Genomic DNA, 26,649 nt, shown 5'->3' on the forward strand with positions numbered 1-26,649 from the left:
ATTCTGCTTGTTTTTCTTAAACTATGATATAAATGCTATTTTATTTTATATTGGGTGTGTTGGAGTAATACAAACAGTAAATAGGAGAAAAGATACTATTCCCCTCACTCATCGTCTGCCATTGTTTAAATTTAGGGTGGCAGCCGCTGCCAACACTCCCACTTCTAATGGATTGGACGTCTGCCAGTTATAAACTTATTTCAAGAGTTTTGATTTAATTTTTAAGAGATCGGAAGTCTATCATCAATAATGGCACTGAACTGTTCATGAAAAAAAATATTTAGTATCAAAAGATGGCATTGAGTATTTTTTTGTATCAATATTAACCCCTTAATGCCAGCAATTTGAAGCAATTGTCAGAGAATCACAGATTTTGAAAAATAAGGTCTTAATGAAACCTTTTTTTTCCAAATTTGTAAAAAAAAAAAAATATATATATATATGTGTAATAAGCGCTCTAATGTCTATAACCCTTGCTAAATCCTTTTTTTTTTCTCATGGAACCTGCAGATGCATGAGTTGACTTGCATCCATTATTATTTTTTTTTCTTTTTATGAGGAAAGATATTTCAAAATTCTGAATTAGTCTCAAAATCATGAAATTCTTAGTGTATCAAATGTGATACATTTGGCAAGAAAGGGTTAAATTGAAATTTTTGGCATTGTATATACATACAGGAATTATATATGTATATATATATATATATATTTTTTTTTTTTTTTTCAATGTAATATGTTGTTGGTTTTTTTCATATAATTTTATTTTTGATTTTATTGATTTATTTATTTTAATCTTATCATATGTTTTAAATGAAATAATAATAATTAATTTAGAAATTGTATATTTTCTCTTTAGGATAATTTTCCTTTCCGAAAAAATATTTTCCCAAACTTAGAACATCATTTCCATAATAAATATAAATAAATAAAAATAATTGTAATTTTTTAAAATTAGAATTACAAAAATATGAATCACATGGAAAACTTCTACAATAATTGTAATTTCACTTTACCCCCAAAATTATTAAAAATACTTTTCCATATTAAAAATCATTTAAATGATATTCAAATTTTTCCCAATTCTGCTTTTTTAAGTACTCATGTTAATAATTTAGAATGTCATTGAAAAACATTTTCCCCCATTTAATTCTAATTAAAAAAATATATATATAAACGTTATTTTCATAAAAACCTATATACGTTAAAATGAAAATATAAAAATAAAGTTTATTTCCATCGTAAACATATTCTTGTTTTGAATTTAAAAATTTTTGATTCACATGGAATTGTTTGTTTCCACAGTCAATATGATTTTCCGTTTCCCCCAAACTTTAAAAATGGTAAAATTTTATTTATTCTCATAATAAATTGACTTTTCCTTGTCAGTCTTTTTTTTTTTTTTTTTTTTTTTTAAATTCGAATCTCGAAAACAATTGAATACACATTTGCATAAATGTAATTCCCCTTTTTTGGAAAAAAAAAATTATTTCCATAAAAAGATGAATTTTCTGCATTATAAACTTAGAAAATAGTGTATTTCCATATTAAAGTTTTCCGTGATATATAAATATATATTTTTTGTTCTATTCATTTTTTAATAATATATATGGAAAAAATATATTTCCATCATAAATATAATTTCCTTTTTCAAAAAAAAAAAATTGAAAATCATGTCATATTGCATTTATTTTGACATACGTATAGTTTACTTTTCTTTAAATTGGAATACCCAGAAAATTTTAAATATCAATGAGAAAGTTCAAAAAACATAAACATCCATGACCGTCAATGGCAGCCAATAAGTTCAATGAACATTCCCTCAGGTGCCTTCTGGAGCACGGCGGTCGCATCTTCCCTCAAAAAATGGCCGTATTGGGCACGCTGGTGGAGTCGGACACGCTGCTGCTGGAAAGCGCCGTCCAGGGCCGCGACGCCACACTCGGCTTCAACATCGCGCCGTTCATTAACCAGTTCACCGTAAGTTAAAAAAACATGTTCCTTTTTGAATTTTGTTAGCTGAATGTGGCGGTTTTCTTTCCAGGTTCCCGTACACGTGTTTCTTGATTTCTCCACGCTAGCGTGTCGACATCTAAGTGAGCCGAATGAACTTTTCGTTCTGGATCTTATGGACGCTAAAGCCAACTACGACCATAGGGAGGTCCAGGTGGGTTTTGCTAGATTTTTTGGAATGTAAAGTGTCCTCTTCACAAGTGTTGCACCGATACTAGTATCTAGTCGTGGTTGACCCATATGGGATTTTCAATGGCCGATACAGATTAAAAAAAAAAAAAAAAAAAATGAATGCAGCCGATTGCTGATCGAGGTTGATTATGCAAGGTAATAGATACTAGTGCTGCAACGATTAATCGATTACCTCGAGTAATTTGATTAGAAAGAAGCTTTGAATCAAATTTTGCTGCTTTCAATATTTGTTTAATTAGTGTGCCGTTGGAATGGTTTGTTTTGAAAGTGTTTGCATTTAGTTTTATTGATTTGGTTGGATACACTGCCCTCTAGTGGCAACAGTGAATATGACATAATTTATTTAATATGTTTGAATCCAGCGGCTCCCTGTTAAGACCAACATAAGCTAAGTTTTTGTTTGAGCTAATTTTTTAAAAATTAATTTGTAATTTAGTTTATAGGTATAGTTAGCTGTTTTTTGTGGGAATATGGGTTTGTTAAGAGCATTGTAGAAAAAAAAATATGTCATTTCGTAGCATTTAAACTAGCGGACTTTTGCTATATAAGTTAACCAATTGTTCATTTGTTGTACATAGATCCTCACTTTAGTGCTGCAATGATTAATCGATTAACTGGAGTTGTTTTGAAAGTGTTTGCATTTAGTTTTATTGATTTGGTTGGATGCACTGCCCTCTAGTGGCAACCGTGAATATGACATAATTCATTTAAACATGTCTGAATCCAGCAGCTCCCTTGTTAAGACAACTTAAGCTTAAGTTTTTGTTTGAGCTAAATTTTTTTGTAGGTTTTGTAATATAGTTTATAGGTATATTTAGCTGTTTTTTGTGGGAATATGTGTTTGAAGCATTTGTTGAGAGCATTGTTAAAAAAGTAAGCATTTTATAGCATTTAAGCTAGCGGACTTTTGCTATGCAAGTTAGCAAATTGTTCTTATGTTGTACTTAGATCCTGATTTCTTTATTTCTGAAACTATTTGATGCTAAGCTCGGGTATTTTAATACATTTTTAAATGAAAGTACAAATTTGCATAGTTTGAAGAAACATCGGGAATTTTATTTTGAAAGTGCAATCTTAGCAAGCTTTTATTTTGCTAAAATTTATTCTGCAACGCATAAAATGTTCCTAATCCTCGATTATTCGAACTCACTAGTTGATACATTAATCGATTACTAAAATAATCAATAGCTGCAGCCTTAATTAAAGGAAACGTTTCAAGTATCAGAATTTGTAATAAGAGTAGTGCTGCAATGATTAATCGATCAACTCGAGTATTCGATTAGAAAAACGGATTCGGATTAAATTTTGCTGCTTCGAGGATTCGTTTAATTAAAGTGGCGTTGTAATGGTTTGTTTTGAAAGTGTTTGCATTTAGTTTTATTGATTTGGGTGGAAACACTGCCCTGTATTCTGCCTCATTTCACATGGCTGAATCCAGCTGCTCCCTGTTAAGACCAACATAAGCTGTTTTTGTTTGAGCTAATGTTTTTTAATGCATTTATAAAATAGTTTATAGGTATATTTAGCTGTTTTTGCGGGAATATGTGTTTGAAGCATTTGTTGAGAGTGTTGTTAAAAAAAGTTAGCATTTTATAGCATTTAAGCTAGCAGAATTTTGCTAGGCAAGTTAGCAAATTGTTCTTTTGTTGTTCATAGATCCTGATTTCGTTATTTTTGAAACAATTTGATGCTCAGTTCGGATATTTTAATACATTTTTAAATGAAAGTGCAAATTTGCATAGTTTGAAGAAACACTCAGGAATTTTATTTTTAAAGTGCAATCTTAGCAAGCTTTTATTTTGCTAAAATCATAAAATTTCCTAATCCTTGATTATTCGAACTCACTAGTTGATAGATTAATCGATTACTTAAATAACGTTCCAGCTGCTCCCTGTTAAGACCAACATAAGCTAAGTTTTTGTTGGAGCTAAGGTGTTTGAATACATTTGTAAAGTAGTTTATAAGTATATTTAGCTGTTTTTTTGTGGGAATATGTGTCTGAACAATTTGTTTAGAGCATTAGAAAAAAAAAGTTAGCGTTTTATAGCATTTAAGCTAGCTGATTTTTGCTATGTAAGTTAGCCAATTTTTTTTTTTTATACTGTTTGAGGCTCAGCTTAGGTATTTTATGTTCCTTTTCCGATTACTTGATTATTCGAACAAACTAGCTTATCGACTAATCGACGACTAAAATATTCGATAGCTGCAGCCCTAATTAAGAGCGAAAAAATTGTATTGGTGCAATGCTCGTCTTTAGCTTAGCAAATTTCTGAAAACGAAAACTCTTGTCAGGTCGTAACAACGGCGCCGGGCAGAATCACGGCCGTGCCCTTTTGGTACGACATCCATCTGGACGAGGAAGTTCGCGTCAGCACGCTAGCCCCCGACTCACACTGGAAACAAGCCGCGGTTGTCCTGCAGCGCCCCCTGGAGGTGACGGCCGGGGAGCGGGTCCGGCTTTCGGTCAAGATCCGAAACAGCAGCATCTCAATAGAGGTACGGAAAGACCCGTGATGGACTGGAGGGAGCATTTTGGAGCGCGAGGATGCCGTTTCATGTCTTTTGTCTTAAAATAGCAGCAGAAAGACAGAATTTTATGAAAGACAACTAGAATGATTGTTTTATTAGGAATAAAGCAACACTTGTTCTGATGTTATGTTGTCAGTTTTATTGGAAAAAATAAAGATGTGAAAGGCATATGGAGTATTTAGCTCCGCACTGAAAGTGGACGTACAAGTAGTTTTGCTAAACATAATCGATAAACCTGATGTAAACAATTAGAAACATGCATTTTACAGATATGCTAACTGAATTTGTGACCCAATATATCAAATATTATTCAAATAGTCTCTGGTTTTCAGAGAATTAAGATTTTCGGTCATTTATTTAATAGTTTTTTTGATGAATTATTCAACAAAAATGGCAATTTCGATAAATAATCCTCACTTTTAAAGGGAATATTTATACTATTGGTCAAAGCATTTCCAAAATTATGAGTTATTCTTTTCAGTGTGGCCCTAAAATCCTTCTTTATAGCAACCAATGTGTTTCCCTGCAAATCATTAACAAATGAGGCTAAATGGCTAAGGCGCTAACGCTTAAACTCGGCGAATGCTCGTGTTGCAACTAGGGGTGTGACGATATATCGCAATACTTTGTAGCCCAATAGGTTACTAGTATGCTCCCGCCAAGAATCGATTTATCGTTTTACACTAGTATCTACAGGGGTTGGGAAAAAAAATGGAAATGCCTTAAAAAAAACATATTTAATATGGTGTACGTCTGCTTTTTGTGGCAATTACAGCCTAAATTCTCAAAACTCTTTTAGAGACGATGGCAATGTCTTGAGTCTCTAAAACTGACCATAAATGCTCAATACTGTTTAGGTCTGAGGATTCTGCCAATCATACAAGATGCTCAACCGCTTTAAAAGGTTCCTCATGCCATTGTTCAACAATTAGGTGTTGCCAAAACGTGAGGCGTTTCCATTATTTTGTCCAACCCCTGCATGTCAGGAGTATCCAAGTCCTGTCCTCAAGGCCATCACTGCTCCCCTAGGGGAGACAATCAACCTCTGCTGCCACCTGCTGTCGTCCAGCATGCCTCCTAGCATGCATTGCAGCAACAGATGTAAATAATCAAAATTCATGTTCTGTGCTAAATTCTTCAGTTACTGCTCTAGTTGTTTCACTAATTACTCGTTATGGTATTTGGTCACACTTTATTTGACAGTAGCGCAATAAAACTGTCATAAGACTGTCATAACAATGTCATGAGCATGAATGACTGCTTATAGCAGATGTTATTTAATGTCATCTGACAAATTACAGTTGTGGTCAAAAGTTTACATACACTTGTGAAGAATATGATGTCATGGCTCTCTTGAGTTTCCAGTTATTTCTACAACTCTGATTTTTCTCTGATAGAGTGATTGGAACAGATACTTCTTTGTCACAAAAAACATTCATGAAGTTTGGTTCTTTTATGACTTTATTATGGGTGAACAGAAAAAAGTGATCAAATCTGCTTGGTCAAAAATATACATACAGCAGCGCTAATGTTTGGTAACATGTCCCTTGGCCATTTTCACTTCAATTAGGCGCTTTTGGTAGCCATCCACAAGCTTCTGGTTGAATCTTTGACCACTCTTCTTGACAGAATTGGTGCAGTTCAGTTAAATTTGATGGCTTTCTGACATGGACTTGTTTCTTCAGCATTGTCCACAAGTTCTCAATAGGGTTTAAGTCAGGACTTTGGGAAGGCCATTCAAAAACCTTAATTCTAGCCTGATTTAGCCATTCCATTACCACTTTTGAAGTGTGTTTGGGGTCATTGTCCTGTTGGAACACCCAACTGCGCCCAAGACCCAATCTTCGGGCTGATGACATTAGGTTATCTTGAAGAATTTGAAGGTAATCCTCCTTCATTATCCCATTTACTCTCTGTAAAGCACCAGTTCCATTGGCAGCAAAACAGCCCCACAGCATAATACTACCACCACCGTGCTTGATGGTAGGCATGGTGTACCTGGTGATAAAGGCCTCACCTTTTCTCCTCCAAACGTATTGCTGGGCATTGTGGCCAAACAGCTGGATTTTTGTTTCGTCTGACCACAGAACTTTCCTCCAGAAGGTCTTATCTTTGTCCATGTGATCAGCAGCAAACTTCAGTCGAGCCTTAAGGTGCCGCTTTTGGAGCAAGGGCTTCCTTCTTGCACGGCAGCCTCTCACTCCATGGAGATGCAAAACACGCTTGACACCTGTGTTCTAACAGCTTCTAATTCTTGGCAGATCTGCTTTTTGGTGATTCTCGGTTGAATCTTCACCCTCCTGACCAATTTTCTCTCAGCAGTAGGTGATAGCTTGCGTTTTCTTCCTGATGGTGGCAGTGACAAAACAGTGCCATGCACGTTATACTTATAAACAATTGTTTGCACTGTTGCTCTTGGGACCTGCAGCTGCTTTGAAATGGCTCCAAGTGACTTTCCTGACTTGTTCAAGTCAATGATTGGCTTTTTCAGATCCATGTATGTATATTTTTGACCCACCAGATTTGATCTTTTTCTGTTAACCCATAATAAAGTCATAAAAGAACCAAACTTCATGAATGTTTTTTGTGACAAAGAAGTATCTGTTCCAATCACTCTATCGGAGAAAAATCAGAGTTGTAGAAATAACTGGAAACTCAAGCGAGTCATGACATTATGTTCTTCACAAGTGGATATAAACTTTTGACCACAACTGTATCTCACTTTTGAATGGATATAAAAGATCCGAGCTGGACATAAATAGTGACATAATTTGACAGATGACACTTAAAGACATCTGTCATAGGCATTCAGTAATGCCCATGATAGTGTCATGTCATAATTATGACGCCGCTGTCAAATAGTGTTATTACCCTAAATAAATCAACAAATAAATTGCACTGGAATGTAAGCCGCCGGATTCAAAATGAGGGGGGAAAAAGTAGCGATTTATAGTCCGAAAATTACAGTAATCAGGATCGATATCAGGCTCCTGAAGAGCTGATCATTGGATTCTGGTGTGTTAAAGGAAATCAAGCTGGAAGGGGCTCTCGAGGACCAGAGTTGGATACCCCTGAGCTAGGTTAACCATTGATGGTGCTAGGCGTCCAATTCATTTTGACTGGAAGGCTCCAAGATAGACTGGACATCTAGCGCCGTCAGTGGCAACGAAACAGAACATTCACTGCCAGTCTTCCCGGGGCATTTATAGGTCACTTCCTGTTGATTTTCTTTTTACCCCAGACATCTCAAAATAACACATTTTAGAGCTGTAATTGCAATACCGTTATACCGTGATATTTTTGCTTAAGGTTATCACACCGTCAGAATGTCATACCGGCACATGCCTACTTATAACTTCCCCAAAATCAACAGGAAGTGACCTGAAAAGCCCCAAAATGAACTCGCTGCCATTGACGGTGCAAGACATCCAATTCATTTTGACTGGATTGGACATGTAGCGCCGTCAATGGCGCTGAAACCAGCCAGTCTTTTATGGGTATTTCAGGCCTTCCTGTTAATTTTAGGGCATTCAAAGGTCACTTCCTATCTATTTGGGGACATTCTTGTGTCACTTCCTTTTCAGCAACCGAAATTCAACAGGAAGGGGACCTGTAAATGCCCCAAAACTAACAGTAGTGACCTGGAAATTCCCCAAATTCAATCAAATAAAAATAGGAATTGAGTAATGAACAGGAAGTAATCCGGAAATGCCCCAAATCATAGGAATAGACCTGCAAGTGCCCTAAAACTAACAGGATATGACCCGGAAATGCCCCAAAACTTACAGAAAGTGAATCAGAAATGCTCAAAACTAACAGGAACTGACATGTAAATGCCCCAAAATTTACCGGCATTGGCTGCCATTCACGTCCAATCTTTTTGAAGTGGGAGGGATGGCGGCGAATGAACATTCACCCTCCAACTTGAAACGGTTCGGATAGAAACTCATTGAAATCGACAGCAGAAATATCGATAATTGCTGTATCGCCATATCGTGAGATAACTAAAGGTTCCAAACCCTAGTTGCAACGGCAATAGACGTCAGTGGAAGTGAGTTTAAATGAGTCAGTTATGGATATTTGTGTCATTTCCTCACTGGACATTCTTACAGCTGTCACATGATTGGCAAAGTCATTGGGTCCCGCCCACTTATCAGCTCGAAGCCACGACGATCAGATCCTCTTTGGCTTCCTCGTCCTCGTTAGTGTCGCTCGTGACTTCCCGTTCGTCCCTGGCGAGTCCGCCGGGGGCCGACACGGAACGGGGCGTTTGTCCCGTACCCTGGTAGCGACCCCCGGGCGACGGCGGGTCGGATGCCACCTCGCCAACAATGGAGCTCGATGATGAAAGTAGGCCGGAGCGCTCGCCGCAGTTCTGCGCGTCGTCGAAGTACGATTTTCGGGCGCGACCCATCACTGTGCGACCTGTTAGAAAAAAAATTTGATAATTTCGCTGTCGTAGCGCTGTAAAGCTAGTAATGTGGCTCCTGGGGCGGGGCCTCATCTTTGTGTGGGCTGTTGGTTGCCGGTCAAGGCTCCGGTCCAACTCACTACGACTGTCGGGCGTGACCCATCAGAAAAAAAAAAAGTTTTTTTTTTTTAAACCTGTCCTGTTCAGCTGTTTGACACGGAGAATGGAAGTCCCTGGTTGGTCTGAACAGTTTTAATGTTTAAAATTGAGAGTATGACATACTCCCATTGTAATCATTCAACATCCCTCGTTTATTATGACAAAGCAGCGAACAGGAAGGGGGTATGGGGGAACAGAAGAAAAGAAACAAGAAAAAAGAAACAACAAGAAATAAACTGAACGTCTACACTAACTACTAATATGTTGGTGCTATCGTCAACTAGATGTATTTCCAGTTGACAACATGTGAGGGGCCTGTTGACCAGGGAAAGAGGGGGTGGGGGAGGGGGGTGATTGAAAGGGGTAGAGTTTACACAAATCAGCTCTGTGATCAAGAACCCAGTAATCGTGTGAATCCCTTGTGAGTGTAAGCCCGTTGGTGACCGACCCTACGCCGCGCCATCGCCAATCCTGCCACCGGGACCCCCAACCCGAGCACGCCCTATCACATCCAGCCACACACGAGCCCCACCAAGCGCGCGACAGCCACACAGACGAGTGTAGATGCCACGCGGGCACCAACCCGGGCCACGGCCCCCACCCAGCCAGCCCGGGGAGAGGGGGGGGGGGGGTTTCAGCGCAGCCCATCCCTCCTCCCACAGCCCAGCAAAGGAGCCATCGTCCCCGCCCCCCCGGGATCCCGGGTGGTCCCCCGGGCCACCCGCGCACCCATCAACTGGCCTTCAGGGATGGCAAGAGGGGGCGCACCAAATACCCCACCCCTGTCCGCCCACCCGGCCAACAGCCACAGTCCCCCAACCGGCACACCACGCCACGCCACAGGACTCCCGGCAGCCCACCAAGCCCAGGGCAGGGCAGGGTCCCCTGCCAGAGCAGGCAACATCCAGCCAATCCACCGGTGGCCAGCCCGCGACGGAACACAGGGCGGATACCTAGTCAGAGATGAGAGGGGAAGGCGGAGGCAGGAGGATGCCGAGGAGCCGCCGCAAGAACGGAGCCCCGACCTCCCCCCACTCCCGCGGCCGGCAGCCCAGGCAGAGGGGAGGCCATGCCATAGAGAAAAACTGTGGGACCCACCTACCACCTTATCACTGTAGCTGCCAGGTTCCCCGGCTGGCAGCCATTACCCAGCACCGTGACGGTATTGTGAGGTGAGGGTAGTGCAATGTATGCATTACAGTAGGAGAGCTTGGCTTGGGGCAGTGGGACCGCAGCATGGAATTTCTACCCAGCTGCCCGTCCCACCGCCCTTTGCAGGAGCTCTCCTGTGGAGTATGATGTGAGTGCTAATGTGTGTGCTAAAATGCTAATTTCACCATAATAGCACTGTAAAGCGACTAATGTGTGTGTAATGTGGCTCCTTGGCCGGGACTCTAAGTACGACTTTCGCGGTCCGACCCATCCTTGTGCGACAGGTCAGGGGAGAAAAATGCTAATTTTGCTGCTGTTGTGCTATAAAACTAGTAATGTGTGTAATGCGGGGCCTCCTCTTTGTCTGGTCTGTCAGTTGTGGGGTCAAGGCTCCGGTCTAACTAAGCACAACTTTCGGGTGCGACCTATTAGTATATGACCTATCAGGAAAAAAAAAATGCTAGTCGTTGCGCTGTAGAGCTAGTAATGTGGCTCCCTGGGTAGGGCCTCCTCTTTGTCTGGGCTGTCGGTTGCGGGTTAAGGTTCCGGTGTAACTAACTAAATGACTACTTTCTGGTGCGACCTGTCAGGGAAAAATAGAAGATGCTAATTTCGCCGTTTTTGCACTGTAAAGCTAGTAATGCAGCCCCCCGGGGTGGGGCCTCCTCTTCATCTGGGCTGTCGGTTGTGGGGGGTGGGTTTAGGATGGCAGGCTCTCGCCTTTCTCCTGCCTTCCTCTCTCTTTTAAACCTAGGCATCCTCCTTGGGCCCCTGGCATGGCTCGCAACTCCAGATGGGGATTCTTTTCTGCCCCGGGTCTAGTGGGCCGTGTGGTAGTGGCACGTCCCCTCGTTTCTTCACTGAGGGTTGGTTAATGGGGGCGCCAGGAGACCGCCATGGGTTTCCCTGGGGGATGAATCTGGCCTCTTTGCCAGAGCTGCAGGAGGAGGGGTGTCCCGCCACCACATACCGACTTGCTGGGGCAGCATTTCCACTTTTCTGCAGGACCATCACACATCTGAATGGGTTAACACACGACTGAATGCAACTACACACACACGGGTCGAGAGATTGTTGGATTAGCAATCAGGTAGCATACCATAGAATAGGATGGCAACATAATCACACACTTTCAGGTGATTTACATAATATTGTGTACACTCCACCCAGCCAAATCACCCCCACGCCCCCCACGTGGTGTCTACGGGGAAATATGATTAGCTAACGATAGCACCACTACGTTCATAGGCATGTATAAGTTCTTCTCCTATGTCTGCTTCCTTCCTTTCCGTCCCCCATAGCATAACCTCTTCCTGTTCTCTGCTTTCTCCTAATAAAAAAAACATAATGAACAAACACCATGGGAGTATATCAAACTCCCATGTGTTACATTAAAACTTTTCAGACCATAATAACACTCAGATTCCTATTCTCCGTGTCTAAGCAGCTAAACACTACAGGTCAAAAAAAGTAAAGCTGATAATGTGTTGAGACTGACCGACGTTGCGGACTTGTTCGGAAATGTCGGCGCGAACGTCGGAGACGTCCCACATGGCCATGAAGGAGTCGAAGCAGGAGCCTTCCTCGGCTTCCTGGATGTAAGGCTTGTATGTGAAGCTCACGTGGTGAGCGATGGCCGCCAGGAACATCTCCACGCAGATCACAAAGTCCTGAAGTCCATAAGGTAATTTGGATGAATTCCATTAAATCAAGTTTCCATGATATTATCCACGATAACAGACTCCTGTAATTCACAAAACCTTCTCCCAAAGTGGGGGGAAAAACGGATGCCTTCACCTGTAGTCCAGTGGCCACAGCCTCCACGCTTTGCCAGTCCCACGTGCGCTTCTCGGAAATAACGCCCACCTTAACCAGCAGGGCGATGAGAACAGCTTGCCTGTCAAACCAAAACAAACATTTGCAACAACTCCCCTAAAATTCCAATGCTCCCTTCTGGCAATTTTTTTTTACCAAAATGAGACAAACACCACCATTTTGACACAGAGGAACTTGCCCACCGGCTGGATAGGGCTCAGTTCCTCTCGCAGAGCCCTGTAGAACAGCACCAGGCAGTACATGGCGAACTAGTTGGACATAAGACTGACATTACGGAACATCCCAACAATTGGAAATGATAGAAATGATAAGTTTTAAGTACCAGTTGTGACATGTTGTTGACAATCACCAAATAGGTCCAAGCGTTGGTGGAACTGAAGTTGCCTTCGTCGTACACTTTGCACAGCTGACAGATGCTGCCACAAAAAAAAAAAATATATATATATATATATATATATATATATATACATTTATATATAAATACAGTATTTTTATAATAGAAATGTAACCGAAATGCATAGGCAAGCTAAGCTGTTACTTAGGGTGCCACTGAGTAGCAGGGCTGCCAAATTGCTTTGGGGAAGAAAAAAAACATCTTCAAAGAAATTATTATGCTACGCTTCCCAAACATTTTCTAACAAAGTCCAGTTCAAATAGGCTATATATTAAAAATTTTGGCTGTTTCCGACCTGGATTGGAAAAGTAAAAAATATCCACTTCGCATTCAATGCCGAATAATTGATTCAATCAAAGCCATTCAAACTCCATTTCAGTATGAAACTAAAAGTATCACATAACAACAAACCAATTACAGTGGAATAAAAAAAGTATCTGAACCTTTTGGGATTTCTCACATTTCTGCATAAAATCACCATCAAATGTGATCTCATTTTTGTCAAATTCACACAGATGAAAAAACTGCTTAAACCAAAACCACCCTAATATTGACAGATTTTCATATTTTAATGAGGATAGTATGCAAACAATGATAGATGGGGGGAAAAAATAAGTGAGTGAACCATTACATTTATTATTTTGTGGTCCCCCCTTTGGCAGCAATAACTTCAACCAGACGCTTCCTGTAGCTGCAGATCAGTCTGGCACATCGATCAGGACTAATCTTGGCCCACTCTTCTCTACAAAACTGCTGGAGTTCAGTCAGATTCCTGGGATGTCTGGCACTTAGGTCATGCCACAGCATCTCAATGGGGTTCAAGTCTGGCCTTTGGCTTGGCCACTCCAGAAACGTGTATTTTGTTCTCCTGAAACCATTCTAAAGTTGATTTACTTCTGTGTTTTGTTCTCGTTGCAGCATCCATCCTCTTTTCAGCTTCAACTGTTTGACAAACGGCCTCAGGTTTTTCTGCAAAACATCCTGATAAACTTTTGAATTCATTCTATCAATAATGATTGCAAGTTGTCCAGGCCCTGAGGCAACAAAACAGGCCAAAATCATGATGGTCACTTCACCATGCTTCACAGTGGGGATGAGGTGTTGATGTTGATGTTAGTGAGCTGTTCAATTTTTGCTCCACACATGAAGTTGTGTGTTACTCCCAAACAATTCAACTTTGGTTTCATCAGTCCACAAATTATTTTGCCAAAACTACTATGGGGTATTCAAGTGCCATCTTGCGAACATTTAACTTGCAACAATGTTTTTTTTAGACAGCAGTGGCTTCTTTCGTGAGAGTCCTACCATGAACACCATTCTTGGCCATAGTTTTACATATAGTTGATGTTAGCACAGAGATATTGGACTGTGCCAGTGAATTCTGTAAGTCTTTAGCAGACACTCTAGGGTTCGATTAACTATTGGCGTCATCTTTGGTGGACGGCCATTCCTTGGGAGTGAAGCAACAGTGCCAAACTCTCTCCATTTGTAGACAACTTCTCTGACTGTCGATTAATGAACAGCCAGACATTTAGAGATGGTTTTGTATCATTTCCCAGCTTTATACAAATCAACAATCTGTGATCGCAGGTGTTTTGACCCAGCCATGATGCACATCAGACAATGCTCTTCATCAAGACAATTCTTACCAGGTGTATGTTTTATAGTGGGCAGGGCAGCTTTAAACCACTCATCAGTGATTGGGCACACACCTGACTTAAATTGTTTGGTAAAAATTGGTTTCAATTGCTCTTTAGGTCCCCTTAGGCAGAGGGTTCACTGACTTATTTTCCCCCTTCTGTCATCGTTTGCATGCTATCCTCATTAAAATATGAAATCCTATAAATGTTTGGGTGGTTTTAGTTAAAGCAGACAGTTTTTTTCATCCGTGTGATTTGGATCAGATCATATTTGATGGTGTTTTTAGGCAGAAATGTGAGAATTCCAAAAGGTTCAGATACTTTTTCATACCACTGTAGAATCAACATACATGGTTGTCAATAGCATCTGTGTACATGGGCATCAATGCAATGTAAATGTCATTGGAAATGAATGGGAAATTTGGACGTCCATGGCATCGACTTACATATGTGTCAATGGAGTAAAGTACATTGGCGTCAATAGAATCGACGTACATGGCCGTCAATGGCATCTGTATACTTGGGCGTCAATGCAATGTAAATGCTATTGGAAATTAATGGGAAATTTCGACAAACATGGCTGTTGATGCCTTCGCATTAGAAATGAATGGGACATCTTTTGGCAAATTTCTTGGGAACCATAAAATTTTTCCAAATTCTTTAATGCCCCTCACCTCCTGGAATTTTTGATGTCCAAATTATTTGATTTGGTCTAAAAATTGTCCAATTATTTTCCCCCAAAAAACCCGCATTTACGGGCGAATTCAAAATTTTTATGGACCTAAAACGCCATTCAAAATAAAAAAAAAAAAAAAGCATTTATGATAATTGCATTGCAAATAAATATCATAAAATCAATAGTAGCGTGACTTACAGAGCGATAACCGTTGTGACTGGCCGAACCACCGTGTACTGCAGCACTCCCAGCTTGCACCTTAATAGCAAAACCCTTCGAAATAAAAAACAAAAAAGCACCTCCCTTTAATAAAAAATGACAAATTTTGGGCTAATATGAAATTAACTTACTCTCCCATTGGCCAGGGCGGGCAGCAGCAAAGCGGTGGAAGGTGCTTCTGTTGCTCCTGCACCTCCAACATCATGACCAGACTGGGGTACTGGTTCTCCAGGTAGTTCAGGAGGAACGTCATGAAGTTGTAGATGACGTAGGCCTCGTAGCACTCCCGGCAAGTGTCCACGTAAATGGCGATGTGGGGATATTTCAAGGCAATCCACTGCAGCACATTGTTTTAAATGATTAAGTTCAGAAACTGACATAAACTTAAAACAGAGGAGAAAAACTCACACTATCCAAGCTGTAAATTGGCACCATCCACAATATTCTAGAAAAAAAAATAAGATGTTTAAAATGTCATAAAAATGGGATTTCAAAGGACGCCATTGGAAAACGTGTCTACCTGATGATAGGTTTCTGAAGCTCCGGCTGCGTGTAGTGAACCAGATGCTGCAAAATGCCCCATAACGATATGGGTATGGTCATGAAGACAAATATGCCGGCTATAAACCATGCCTTGTTATGAGTGCCAACCTGCCATTGCAAAGAGATTAAAAACATTCATTTGTGCATTATAATATGCTATTTTTCCCAATACTAAAATAGCAGCTAATCCACCAAGCTTTGTAAAATAAATATTATGATTTCTTCATCCAATTTGAAGAATAAAAATCGATATCAAATATTACAAATTACAGTTAACAGCTAAAACATGTTAACACATTAATTATGTTCTTTCAACCAATGTTTTGACCAATACTGTACCAATATGGCGACTTGCACCATTCAATTTTTTTATCAGCTCGCCAATTGACACCCGGTCAAAATATTTTTTTAAAGTTAGAATGATTAAGTGACATAATTATATCTTATCCTTGTAAAACATTCATTTTAAATGCCTTTATATGCCGGTTTTTGGCAAAAAAAAAAAAAAAAAAATCCCACGTGGGGGCTAATCTACCAAACTTTGTAAAATACATACAAGAACTACAATTTTTTTAATCCAGTTTGAGAAAAAAAAAATCATGCTAAAAATTAAAGTTAACAGCGAGTTAAAATATGATAATAAATGAACATTTATCTATGAATATGTTCTTTCAACCAATGTTTTGACAAATACTGTACCAATATGGCGACTTGCACCATTCAATTTTTTTATCAGCACGCCAATTGACACCCGGTCAAAATATTTTTTTTTTTTAAAGTTAGAATGATTAAGTGACATAATTATATCTTATCCTACTAAAAACATTAATTTAAATCCCATCATATGCCGGTTTTTGGCAAAAAAAAAAAAATACCAACATGGCGGCTAATCTACCAAATTTTGTAAAATACATACAAGAACTATTTTTTTTTAATCCAGTTTGAGAAAAAAAAAAATCAAATGCTAAAAATTAAAGTTAACAGTTAGTTAAAATATGATAATGAACGTTTATGCATGAATACGGTATGTTCTTTCAACCAATGTTTTGACCAATACTGTACCAATTTGACGACCCGCAATAATCAATTTTTATCAGTCAACCATTTAGCACTCACTGAAATATATATTTTATATTAGTACACCACATAACACCCACCTAGTTTATTTTTTTTTTTTAGAATGATTACGTGACATAATTATTTCTTACCGTTATGAAAAATGAATTTAAATCCCTTTATATGTGGTTTTTGGGGGGGCAAAATACTGATAAAGCGGCTAATCCACCAAGTTTTATTAAAAAAAAATATATACACAATAACTACAATTTTCTTAATCCAATTTGAAAAAAAAATAATAATACAGTAAAACAACTAGTACAACACTATAAATGTATGTTTATGTACTGTATGTTTATGTACTTGATACTGTACCAACATGGTGACTCCACCAATTAATTTTCATTGGTGCACCATTTAACACCCACTCCGAAATGTATCATTTATTATTATTTTTTAAGTTTGAATTATTAAGTGGCATTATTATAGCTTCCCATCATGAAAAATGAATTTAAATCCCTTACATCAGGGGTCCCCAAACTTTTTCCTGTGAGGGCCACATAACCCTTCTCTTCTCTGATGAGGGGCCGGGGTCAGTTTGTAACAGAAAAAGTGTGACGATTGCAGGAGTGCCTAAATGTAAAAATGTATTGTTTTTCAGAAAGCCACAATCAAATAACCCTTTCTGGATTCTTCACGGAACCAAAGTAAATAAAATAAAAATGATATAATATAATATAGTATAATATAAAATTTTTAAGCGAGTTAATCACAGCTTAAAAATTAATCGTAATTAATCGCAATTCAAACATCTCTAAAATATGCCTTATTTTTCTGTAAATTATTGTTGGAATGGAAAGATAAGACACAAGACGGATATATACATTCAACATACTGTACATAAGTACTGTATTTGTTTATTATAACAATAAATCAACACGATGGCATTAACATTAATATTCTGTCAAAGCAATCCCTGGATAGAACGACTTGTAGTTCTTAAAAGATAGATTTTAGTACAAATTATAGAAATTTTATGTTAAAACCCCTCTTAATGTTTTCGTTTTAATAAAATTGGTAAAATTTTCAATCAAAAAAATTAACTAGTAGCTCACCATTGTTGATGTCAAGAATTACACAATGCTCATGGTGCATAAAATCAGTCGCACCCAAGCGCCAGCAGAGGGAGACAAAAAACACAAGTAACAAGTGGACATGACACTGCTGTCATTTTAATCTGTTTGAGCGGGGCATATGCGTTAATTGCGTCAAATATTTTAACGTGATTAATGAAAAAAATTAATTACCGCCCGTTAACGCGATAACTTTGACAGCCCTTAATATAATATAATATAATATAATACAATATAATATAATCAGGGGTGCACATAATTTTTTTGCCCAGGTTCTCAGAGGAGGACCTGGAGATGTGACTTGGTCCTCATTGAGCTTGAGAGCCGACCCGCCTGATGCGATAAATTTATGACAAGCTTTACTTAGAGCCAATTAACTTTGATTAATTATATTAACAGTTAATGCTTGATTAACATCAACTGGCACAACAAAATTGCCATTACTTTGAAGTGAAATGTAAAGAAATAAACATAAAAGCACCAATTCAAAATAAAGGGCATTATGCGGCTCCCACATTAACTCCAAGCCTTTTTAAAAGTGGGATGTCCTCCTCATAAGACCTCATTGAACGTGTATGTTTAGCTTTGTAAAATGCGAGCAAAAACACGTTTGTCAGTGCATGTCGCTGTTCATTACCTTTATTCCGCCCTATTCCGCCACATGTCCATAGGGCGAGTGGGGTCCTGTTTGACATCGATAGTTTGCTTAATTGCCACATGCTCTCTGTTTTTTTCGTGCTTTTCAAAGTTTGGATGGCTGAAATTCTTTGACCCTACATAAAATGCGTTGCTCTAATCGGCGACATTGGGATTCTCACGGCACATTTTGTACCGCATTTCCGTGCGAGCATCATTCACTTCTAGCCATGGTACCTCCTGTAGCCACTTTTCAGCAAAAGTCCTTTTTTTCGGTAGCTCCGGTGACGTCTCTGCAAAAGCGTATGGAAGCCGTTGAGGGCCAGCGCGTTTGTCTACGTCCAGTACGCATGTGCGGACCACTTATGTGCACCCCTGAATATAATATAATATAATATAATATCATGTCATGTAATATAATATAATAATACTGTATTAATTAAATAGATAATAACCAAATAACCATTGCTCAGTTCTTCACAGAAAAAAGCCAGGACATAAATAACTCTATTGGAAAAAAAAAAAAAAAAAATTTTTTTTTTTTTTAAACAAATTTTTTTTTTTTTTTTTTGTTCAGGGGGCCGGACCAAATGTGGCTGCGGGCCGTATCCGGCCCGCGGGCCGTAGTTTGGGGACCCCTGCCTTACATGTTGTTCTTTTTTTTGGGGCAAAAAATACCAATAAGGCAGCTAATCCACCAAGTTTCACAAGATGGATATATACATTCAATATACGGTACATAAGGACTGTATTTGTTTATTATAACAATAAATCAACAAGATGGCATTAACATTATTAACATTCTGTTAAAGCGATCCATGGATAGAAAGACTTGTAGTTCTTAAAAGATAAATGTTAGTACAAGTTATAGAAATTTTAAATTAAAACCCTTCTTAATGTTTTCATTTTAATAAAAATTGTAAAATTTTCAATCCAAAAATAAACTAGTAGCCCGCCATTGTTGATGTCAATAATGACTTGCACAATGCTCATGGGTGCTTAAGCCTATAAAATCAGTCGCACCCAAGCGCAAGCAGAGGGCGGCAAAACTCCATAAAACACAATTAACAAGTGGGCATTTCACTCTACTGAAATTTAAATCTGTCTGAGCGGGACATGTGCGTTAATTGCGTCAAATATTTTAACGTGATTGATTTAAAAAATTAATTACCGCCCGTTAACGCAATAATTTTGACAGCCCCAGTTCATATTTTACATCACATTTGTAAAATATAAAAACATAATACATTTTTTTTTTTTAAATAGCCCATTTAAATAAAATAAATTGAAATGAGCTGTAACACCTGTAATTAATAAGAATAATACACAGATCCGGCTTACACAATTAAATTTATTAATTTCTGTGTGGCGCTTTAACTTGAGAAAGTCCACCAATAAAGTTTTTGAAAACCGTTCATAAGGGGAAAAAATGATTCATTGAGGCATTTTATTTGTAAAATACATGTTAAAATCTTTGTCATAGGGATTGCTTTTCTCTTTAGCAAAGGACTTCTTTTTTCTCCTTTCTTTCAGAAAGCAAGCTAACCAGTACATGGGGTCTGAAAGGCAAATTGTTGTTGGATTATTATTCTTTAAATACCCGCTACTTTTTGAGCAGAATTCTAGCTTTGTATAGGCTAATGTTCCTATTGTTGAAAGCACACAAGTGTGTAATAAACAACTACCACATTTATATTTTGCATTTTGTGTTCTTACTGTACTGAAAATGAACCAAACCGTGACCTCAAAACCTAGGTACGTACCGAACCGAAATTTTTGTGTACCTTTACACCCCTAACGGTCAGCAATGCTTAAAACAACCACAACACGTGACATAACAACAGTTTCCCCTAAATCAAAAAGTGCGCAGCCGACAAATTAGGCTAATGATTCTTACCTCCGACTTCTGAAGTTCCCACACGCACAGCGGGAGGACCACAAGCAACAATAAAATATACAACAAGACCACCAGAGGCCGAATCCATCGTCTCCAGTTCCCGCACGAACAAGGCATTCTGACATGAAGACGCCAGACCACGTTTTAATACTAACGAACAAACCCTTCCCGGTCCCCAAGTAAGTACAAATCGTTATTACGCAGACATGTTAATTGCCAGCCAGCTCAGGTGACTCCAATTTCCCCTAGCCGAGTGGCTAGGCTAGTGTTAGCTTGCCAGTCGTTTTGCCATATAAACAAACAACGGACGTGGCAGTATTGAAACCGCTGTTGTTAGCTTTTCAATCTCTAGCGCACTGTTGAAATGTTATGCTAGCATATAGGCAAATCGCGTGTTTTAAAAAGATTTAAATGTGCTAAACTTTCATTATTTTGCTCTATGCTTAAAACTTTCCGAAATAGTTGTCTTCTTCTCTCGGTTACTTCCTGCTTCCGGGTTTAGCCCCCTCTGTTTACAATCCAAATTGTGATTGGTGGTGGAGTTCCTCTGGGCCAATCAGTGGTGAGAATAGAAAAGAGGCGGGAATAGAGGACTACGTAATCGTTTGTCTCGTGACTGACAGCCGCTTTCCATCTGGAAAATGTTGTTTTTTCCCGGAACCAGTTTGAAGTTGACTTTTTCTGTGATTAATTTGTTAATTTTAAAGGCTATTTTCTATTCACGAATGCAAATATAGAACCCTGAAACTTGCTTTCAAACATTGTTATGACGACACCATCTATTTGGAGTTTATCAAGGACTCGGAAAAATAAAAAGGCTCATAAAACTGTAAATATTTGTTTGACAAAAAAAAAAAAATAATAGTGACTGAGCCCCCTGACATCTATGTTTTATATAATATATGTACTGTATGTTGTATTGTTTGTTAAAAAATACATTAAAAAAATACATAATCCGCTTTCCACCAGATGGCGCTGTTCTTCAACACTTGCCAACCAGTACATTAAGCAGATTGTAGTTTTGTTACGGAGATGAAAACATTTCAAATTTACATGGAACAAAATGGTTTATATTCATAGGGGATTCAAAAGTGCAAGCTTTATGATCACATTGGAGTTGGAGAAGGAAAAAGAATCTTGAAATGATTTTACAATGGCAAATATCATCATGTGACAATGGAATTTTTATTCTATTCCAAAGCTAAACAGTCCAATTAAATTTTGTCTTATGTTGTCTTATGTTTTGTTTGCGTGTCTTGTTTTTGTGTATTATGAATGGAAGTTACTTTGATAACTTGTGTAACTCCCCCCCTAAAAAAATCCTAAATTGTTATAAATACAATTGAAATAATATAAGCCAGCATTTCAATTGTATAACTTCACTTTTCAGTTTTTTTTTTTTTTTTTTTTTTTTTTTGAGGTTACTGCACGCACAATGTTTGTCTGCTTGAGAGGCAGAAGTTTTCCCTCCCTGTCAGGCCCCCTAACTCGTTTGTTTCCAGACAGATTGTTCATGAATGTTTGAATTTCTCCTTTTGGCTTCGAATGAATAAGACATAATCTTTGCCACGAGTCACACGAGCGAATGGATGCCTCTGAGGGATGGTCGGGCCGGGTAAAGCCACGGGAGTTAGTGTGGATAAACATATGTCGCGTTTAATCACAGCCGAAAGGTGTTTTAGCTTAAAGGATGTGGCGTCCTTCCAGTTGTTGTTTTTTTGGTTTTGTTTTCATGTGGAATGCGTCTCACATGGACTGATTGCATTGACGGCAAATCAGCCAAAGCGCATCTTCATTTTAAGGGGTATCACAGATAGGCCTGTAGTTCAGTTGTCGGCAACCTATGACACGCGTGTCAGCACTGGCACGCGAAGGGTTAACCAGTGACACGCGAGGGCATGGCAAAAAAAAAAAAAAAATGCGTGTTATGTTTATTGTCGGTTGTATCTTTATCAGTTGCTGAAGCGCCCCATCTTGTGGCCGTTTTATTTATTGGTTCTAAAACAGTAGAAGAAAAATGCAAATAGGAAGTTCTTCAAATGTGATTCAGTGTGTTACATGGCAGCTCCACTCTCAACACTTCAGTGGCATTTGTGTTCTTTAGAGCAACGTCTGTGAGTATTTTGTTGTCAATTTGAGAATTACACTCTTTATATTGTCTTTAGGTTGCATGTTTGAGGAAAATGTGTTTGATATTTCTAATTAAGAACTACTGAATACAGGCTAATTGTGTTTGCATATATGGATGGCATTTTTGGTATTTGCAGCATTGTTGCTGATTGCATGTATTTTTTCATTGTTTTAGTTTCACAAAAAAAGAAAAGAGACACATAAAGGATTACTGAAAACATCCGGAGTGTGAACCTTTTCATGTTTAGCTGTTTAGATAGCGGAAGCGAGCCCATTTACAATGCGCCTTTTCACCGGAAATTAAGGCATTTTCAGTTGCGCGCCCTGTTATTTAGGGGCTTTACGGGACCGTCCCTCTCACCCACTCTGCCTGTGGCGTTATATGCGAGCAATAATGGATTTTGAGCACACCTCCAGCTCTTCCCCAATTTCTCGACTCCTGCGCTTGTCGGATTTTTTTCTCTGCGCGTTTAATTCAGCCCACGCTACTAACATGTCACGAAGCCGACCAATCAGAGAGCTGGCGGAAGTACACTGTGTTACCAATTGCACTTTTTTGGTAATTGCAACTCTGCAACGTAGTGTGTAGTGGACAGGCGATTAACGTGGCTTGTTGTCGTCGATTCGCCCGGTGCTTACTTCAGAGAGGTGGTGATGTGTATAAAAACACAGTGACACGTTGGATGGTATTTTGCTGGAGACTTTTATTAACAAAGCTAAAACCAGCATGGGACACAGCCACTTTTCATGGCGTTCTTCGCACAACTCTCTCTCAACACCTTGCTCCCTGCCTCTCTTTTTCTTACGCTTAACTAGTAAGCTGGTCATACTGTAGGGGACAGCGGCCCCTTGGGGGTGCCGGTAACAACTGGTTGGCTGGTTACTTTCGCTTGCTCTGTGCATTATGCCTCGAGAGCGTTGTGTGTGTGTCGCACAACAAGTGTCAAACGCCACTACGAGACAAAACATGAAATTCATGGAAAACCCCTTTCCCTTTCCCCTTTTCTTGCTGGGTTGTGTGTGTGTGATACATTTACATAAGATGATGCTCAAGTTTTGATATTTTCTACAATATACTTGTATTTTTTAGTTATTTGATCAAGAAGAATGGTAGTTGTAAGATTTCAACGTATGTTCATGCTGTTTTCTTTGGAGTAAAATTACAGCTCTGTTGAATATAAAAATTCGGATGTGCGTCATTAATCTTGGTGTGGCACACTGATTGACAAGAAAATTTTAAAGTGGCACGCCACACCAAAAAGGTTGCTGACCCCTGCTGTAGTTCTTAAATGATAAATGTTAGTACGAGTTATAATAATTTGATATTTAAACCCCTCGTAATGGTTTTTGTTTTAGTAAAATTTGTAAAATTATTTTAACTGGTAGTTCACCATTGTTGTTGACGTCGCAGGGCGGTGACGTCACATGGACATGCTGCCGGGCTTCCACAGTGTCACTCTTTAACTACATAAACATGTCGTCAGTTTTGCCCTTTCAATTTGAACCCGAGCAGAACATTAATGAGAAGGACGGCAAAAGCAAAATGAACAGGAAATACTGTATGAGATGAGTAGTGTTCATGTCTCAAGTTCGCTAGTGACAGCACTCTCTTGGTCTCGTGACAGAGCAGTAGAATGATGTCAAAACATAGACTTCATAACCCAATGACATGACACGGGTAACGGGGCCGATCCGTAGTTGGTTCAAAAACTTCAAATTCAAATATTTACAAAACTCAAGCTGCTACTGACCTAAAACCAAAACAGGCACCTACCTGAGTCGCCATGAGCAGCGGCATCAAAAAAGATTTTAGGCTCAAATGGTATAAATAAATACTACGAAAGAACATTTGGCTTGTCTGCTAGCTTAAATGATATAAAATGCTAACTTTTTTTTTTCAAATGCTCTTAACAAATGGTTCAAACATATATTCTCACAAAAAAGGCAAAATATGGCTGTAAACTAAATTACAAATGCATTAAAAAAAAAAAATAGCTAAAACAAAAGCTTAGCATATGTTGGTCTTAACAGGGAGCAGCTGTATTCAGCCATGTGAAATAAGTTCACTGTTGCCACTACAGGGCAGTGTATTCACCCAAATACATAAAACTAAATGCAAACACTTTCAAAACAAACCATTACAACTAAAGATCACGTCATTTTCAAAGTATCGGAATCGGCAAAAAAATATCGGACGTGCCTTTTTTTAATATATATATATATATATATATATATATATATATATATATTTTTTTTTTTCTTTTTTTTAATTAAATCGTTTTCTAATTGTATTTAACGTTACAGACAAAATGTCTTACATTCATCCAGAGTCTTTAGTTTTAGCTTAAAGTAGGGCTATCAAATTTATTGCGTAATCGGCGGTAATTCATTTTTTAAAAAATTAATCACCTTAAACTATTTCATGCAATTAACGCATGCGCTTCACGACCCACTCACGCATTGTCGCGTTCAATCTATAATGGCGCCGTTTTACCTAATCTATATAGAGCTAACAGGCAGCATAAAATTAGAGAGAATTTTGGCAGTCTTTGGAGCCTCTTTTTAATTGGCTAAAGCCTTAAAATCCCTCTCTCAACAATCAGTGGGAAGCAATGTGGGAAAGAACGGTAGTAGTTGATCTTTTCCTTAGCACTCGATGTTACTTCCCAATGCAGAGAAGATATATCAATTGGTGCCACTATGCACAGTCATGGTTGCACTTCCCATCATGCATTTGGGCAGAATTTAAATGGCTGCAGTATCATTTACTGAAAGCTCAACCAATACACTAGATGGCAATATTTAGTCACAATATACAAAGTCACATTTATCCTTTAAGAATTACAAGTCTCTATGCGTGGATCCCTCTCACAGAAAGAATGTTAATAATGTAAATGCCATCTTGAGGATTTATTGTCATGATAAACAAATACAGTACTTATGTACTGTATGTTGAATGTATATATTCGTCCGAGTTTTATTCATTTTTTTCTTAATGCATTGCCGAAATGTACATGATCGGGAAAAATTATCGGGAATGATTGGAATTGAATCGAGAGCAAAAAAAAAAGCAATCGGATCGGGAAATATCGGGATCGGCAGATACTCAAACTAAAACGATTGGGATCGGATCGGGAGCAAAAAAACATGATGGCAACAACCCTAATTACAACGCTACTCTGATTAAACGAATCCTCAAAGCGGCAAAATTGAATTCGAAGCTTTTTTCTACTCAAATTACTCGAATTAATTGTTCAACGTGAGCCCAGAATCCAAATCGTGAGCTACCCAGAGTTTCCCACCCTAAGTATGGAGTACTTCAACTCTAGCTTATTTATCCAAAATTGACTGCTGTAAGCCTTCTTTGGCAGCAAAACACGAGGAAAATATCTCACATTTTGATATTTTCCAATGTCGGACCTCCCAGATTTGTAACGTTTCCGAAAAGAAGGCGCATTCCCGCCACGTTTTATCCAGGAAAGCAAATCTCCACATCCCCCATTGATCCACTCTTTTTGGCAACACATGTGACAATGGAGTTTGCGCGTCTCAAATTCCCACATCCTTTGCGAACTGAGACCAGGAAGCCTCGGGGCCCGGCCCGGTCACGGCGGGTCACCGTGAGCTTGCAATCACTCCCAGACGTCTTTTTCTCACAGATGCTCAATGTGAAAACTATAGCCCCCCCACTTTTGACTCCCTACGAGGAGCTTATATTAGCACGGGCTGGGGAAATAAACTTGCGCTGGACATGAGTTTATTGGGATAAGAGGCGATGGAGTAATAGGGATTTTACTGCCAAATAAAACACTTTATGAAAGTGGACATTTAGGTAAGTTTTGTGGATTTTGTGAGCATAAATATCCAGAGTAGAATGGTTGGTTTGGTTTCATGTAAAATTAATGTATATAGGCATGGGAGGAGTTTGACTTTTGGGGCAGAGGGGGCAAAACATGTTGATAACCCCAAAACGCAGTGTCAGCAATAAAATTAACTTGCAAGAAAATTTATATTATTAAGTTGAAAATGAGCGTTT

The 26,649-nt window shown here is 38.7% G+C and overlaps 2 protein-coding genes across 2 annotated transcripts in view; one reads left to right on the plus strand and one right to left on the minus strand.

Moving 5' to 3' along the window:
* prmt9 (protein arginine methyltransferase 9) overlaps nucleotides 1-6,082 on the plus strand; it is a 28,802-nt gene extending 22,720 nt beyond the window's left edge. Inside the window, exons 11-13 of the mRNA XM_057843615.1 lie at nucleotides 1,824-1,977; nucleotides 2,042-2,164; nucleotides 4,495-6,082. Coding sequence (XP_057699598.1) covers nucleotides 1,824-1,977; nucleotides 2,042-2,164; nucleotides 4,495-4,716 — 499 coding nt within the window. The 3' untranslated portion in view covers nucleotides 4,717-6,082. The remainder of the gene's footprint in view (nucleotides 1-1,823; nucleotides 1,978-2,041; nucleotides 2,165-4,494) is intronic.
* A 1,310-nt stretch (nucleotides 6,083-7,392) lies between these two features.
* tmem184c (transmembrane protein 184C) lies at nucleotides 7,393-20,977 on the minus strand. The gene is made up of 10 exons (XM_057843616.1): nucleotides 20,484-20,977; nucleotides 15,739-15,869; nucleotides 15,627-15,663; nucleotides 15,350-15,555; nucleotides 15,198-15,272; nucleotides 12,612-12,705; nucleotides 12,425-12,537; nucleotides 12,251-12,350; nucleotides 11,952-12,123; nucleotides 7,393-9,156 (listed from the first exon to the last, which is right to left on the minus strand). Exons 1-10 carry the CDS (start codon nucleotides 20,598-20,600, stop codon nucleotides 8,885-8,887), a joined length of 1,317 nt encoding a protein of 438 aa, XP_057699599.1. The 5' UTR covers nucleotides 20,601-20,977; the 3' UTR covers nucleotides 7,393-8,884.
* Between the last annotated feature and the right edge of the window lie 5,672 nt (nucleotides 20,978-26,649).

This window comes from Corythoichthys intestinalis, chromosome 8 (assembly GCF_030265065.1).
Source record: "Corythoichthys intestinalis isolate RoL2023-P3 chromosome 8, ASM3026506v1, whole genome shotgun sequence".
Taxonomy (NCBI): Eukaryota; Metazoa; Chordata; class Actinopteri; order Syngnathiformes; family Syngnathidae; genus Corythoichthys; species Corythoichthys intestinalis.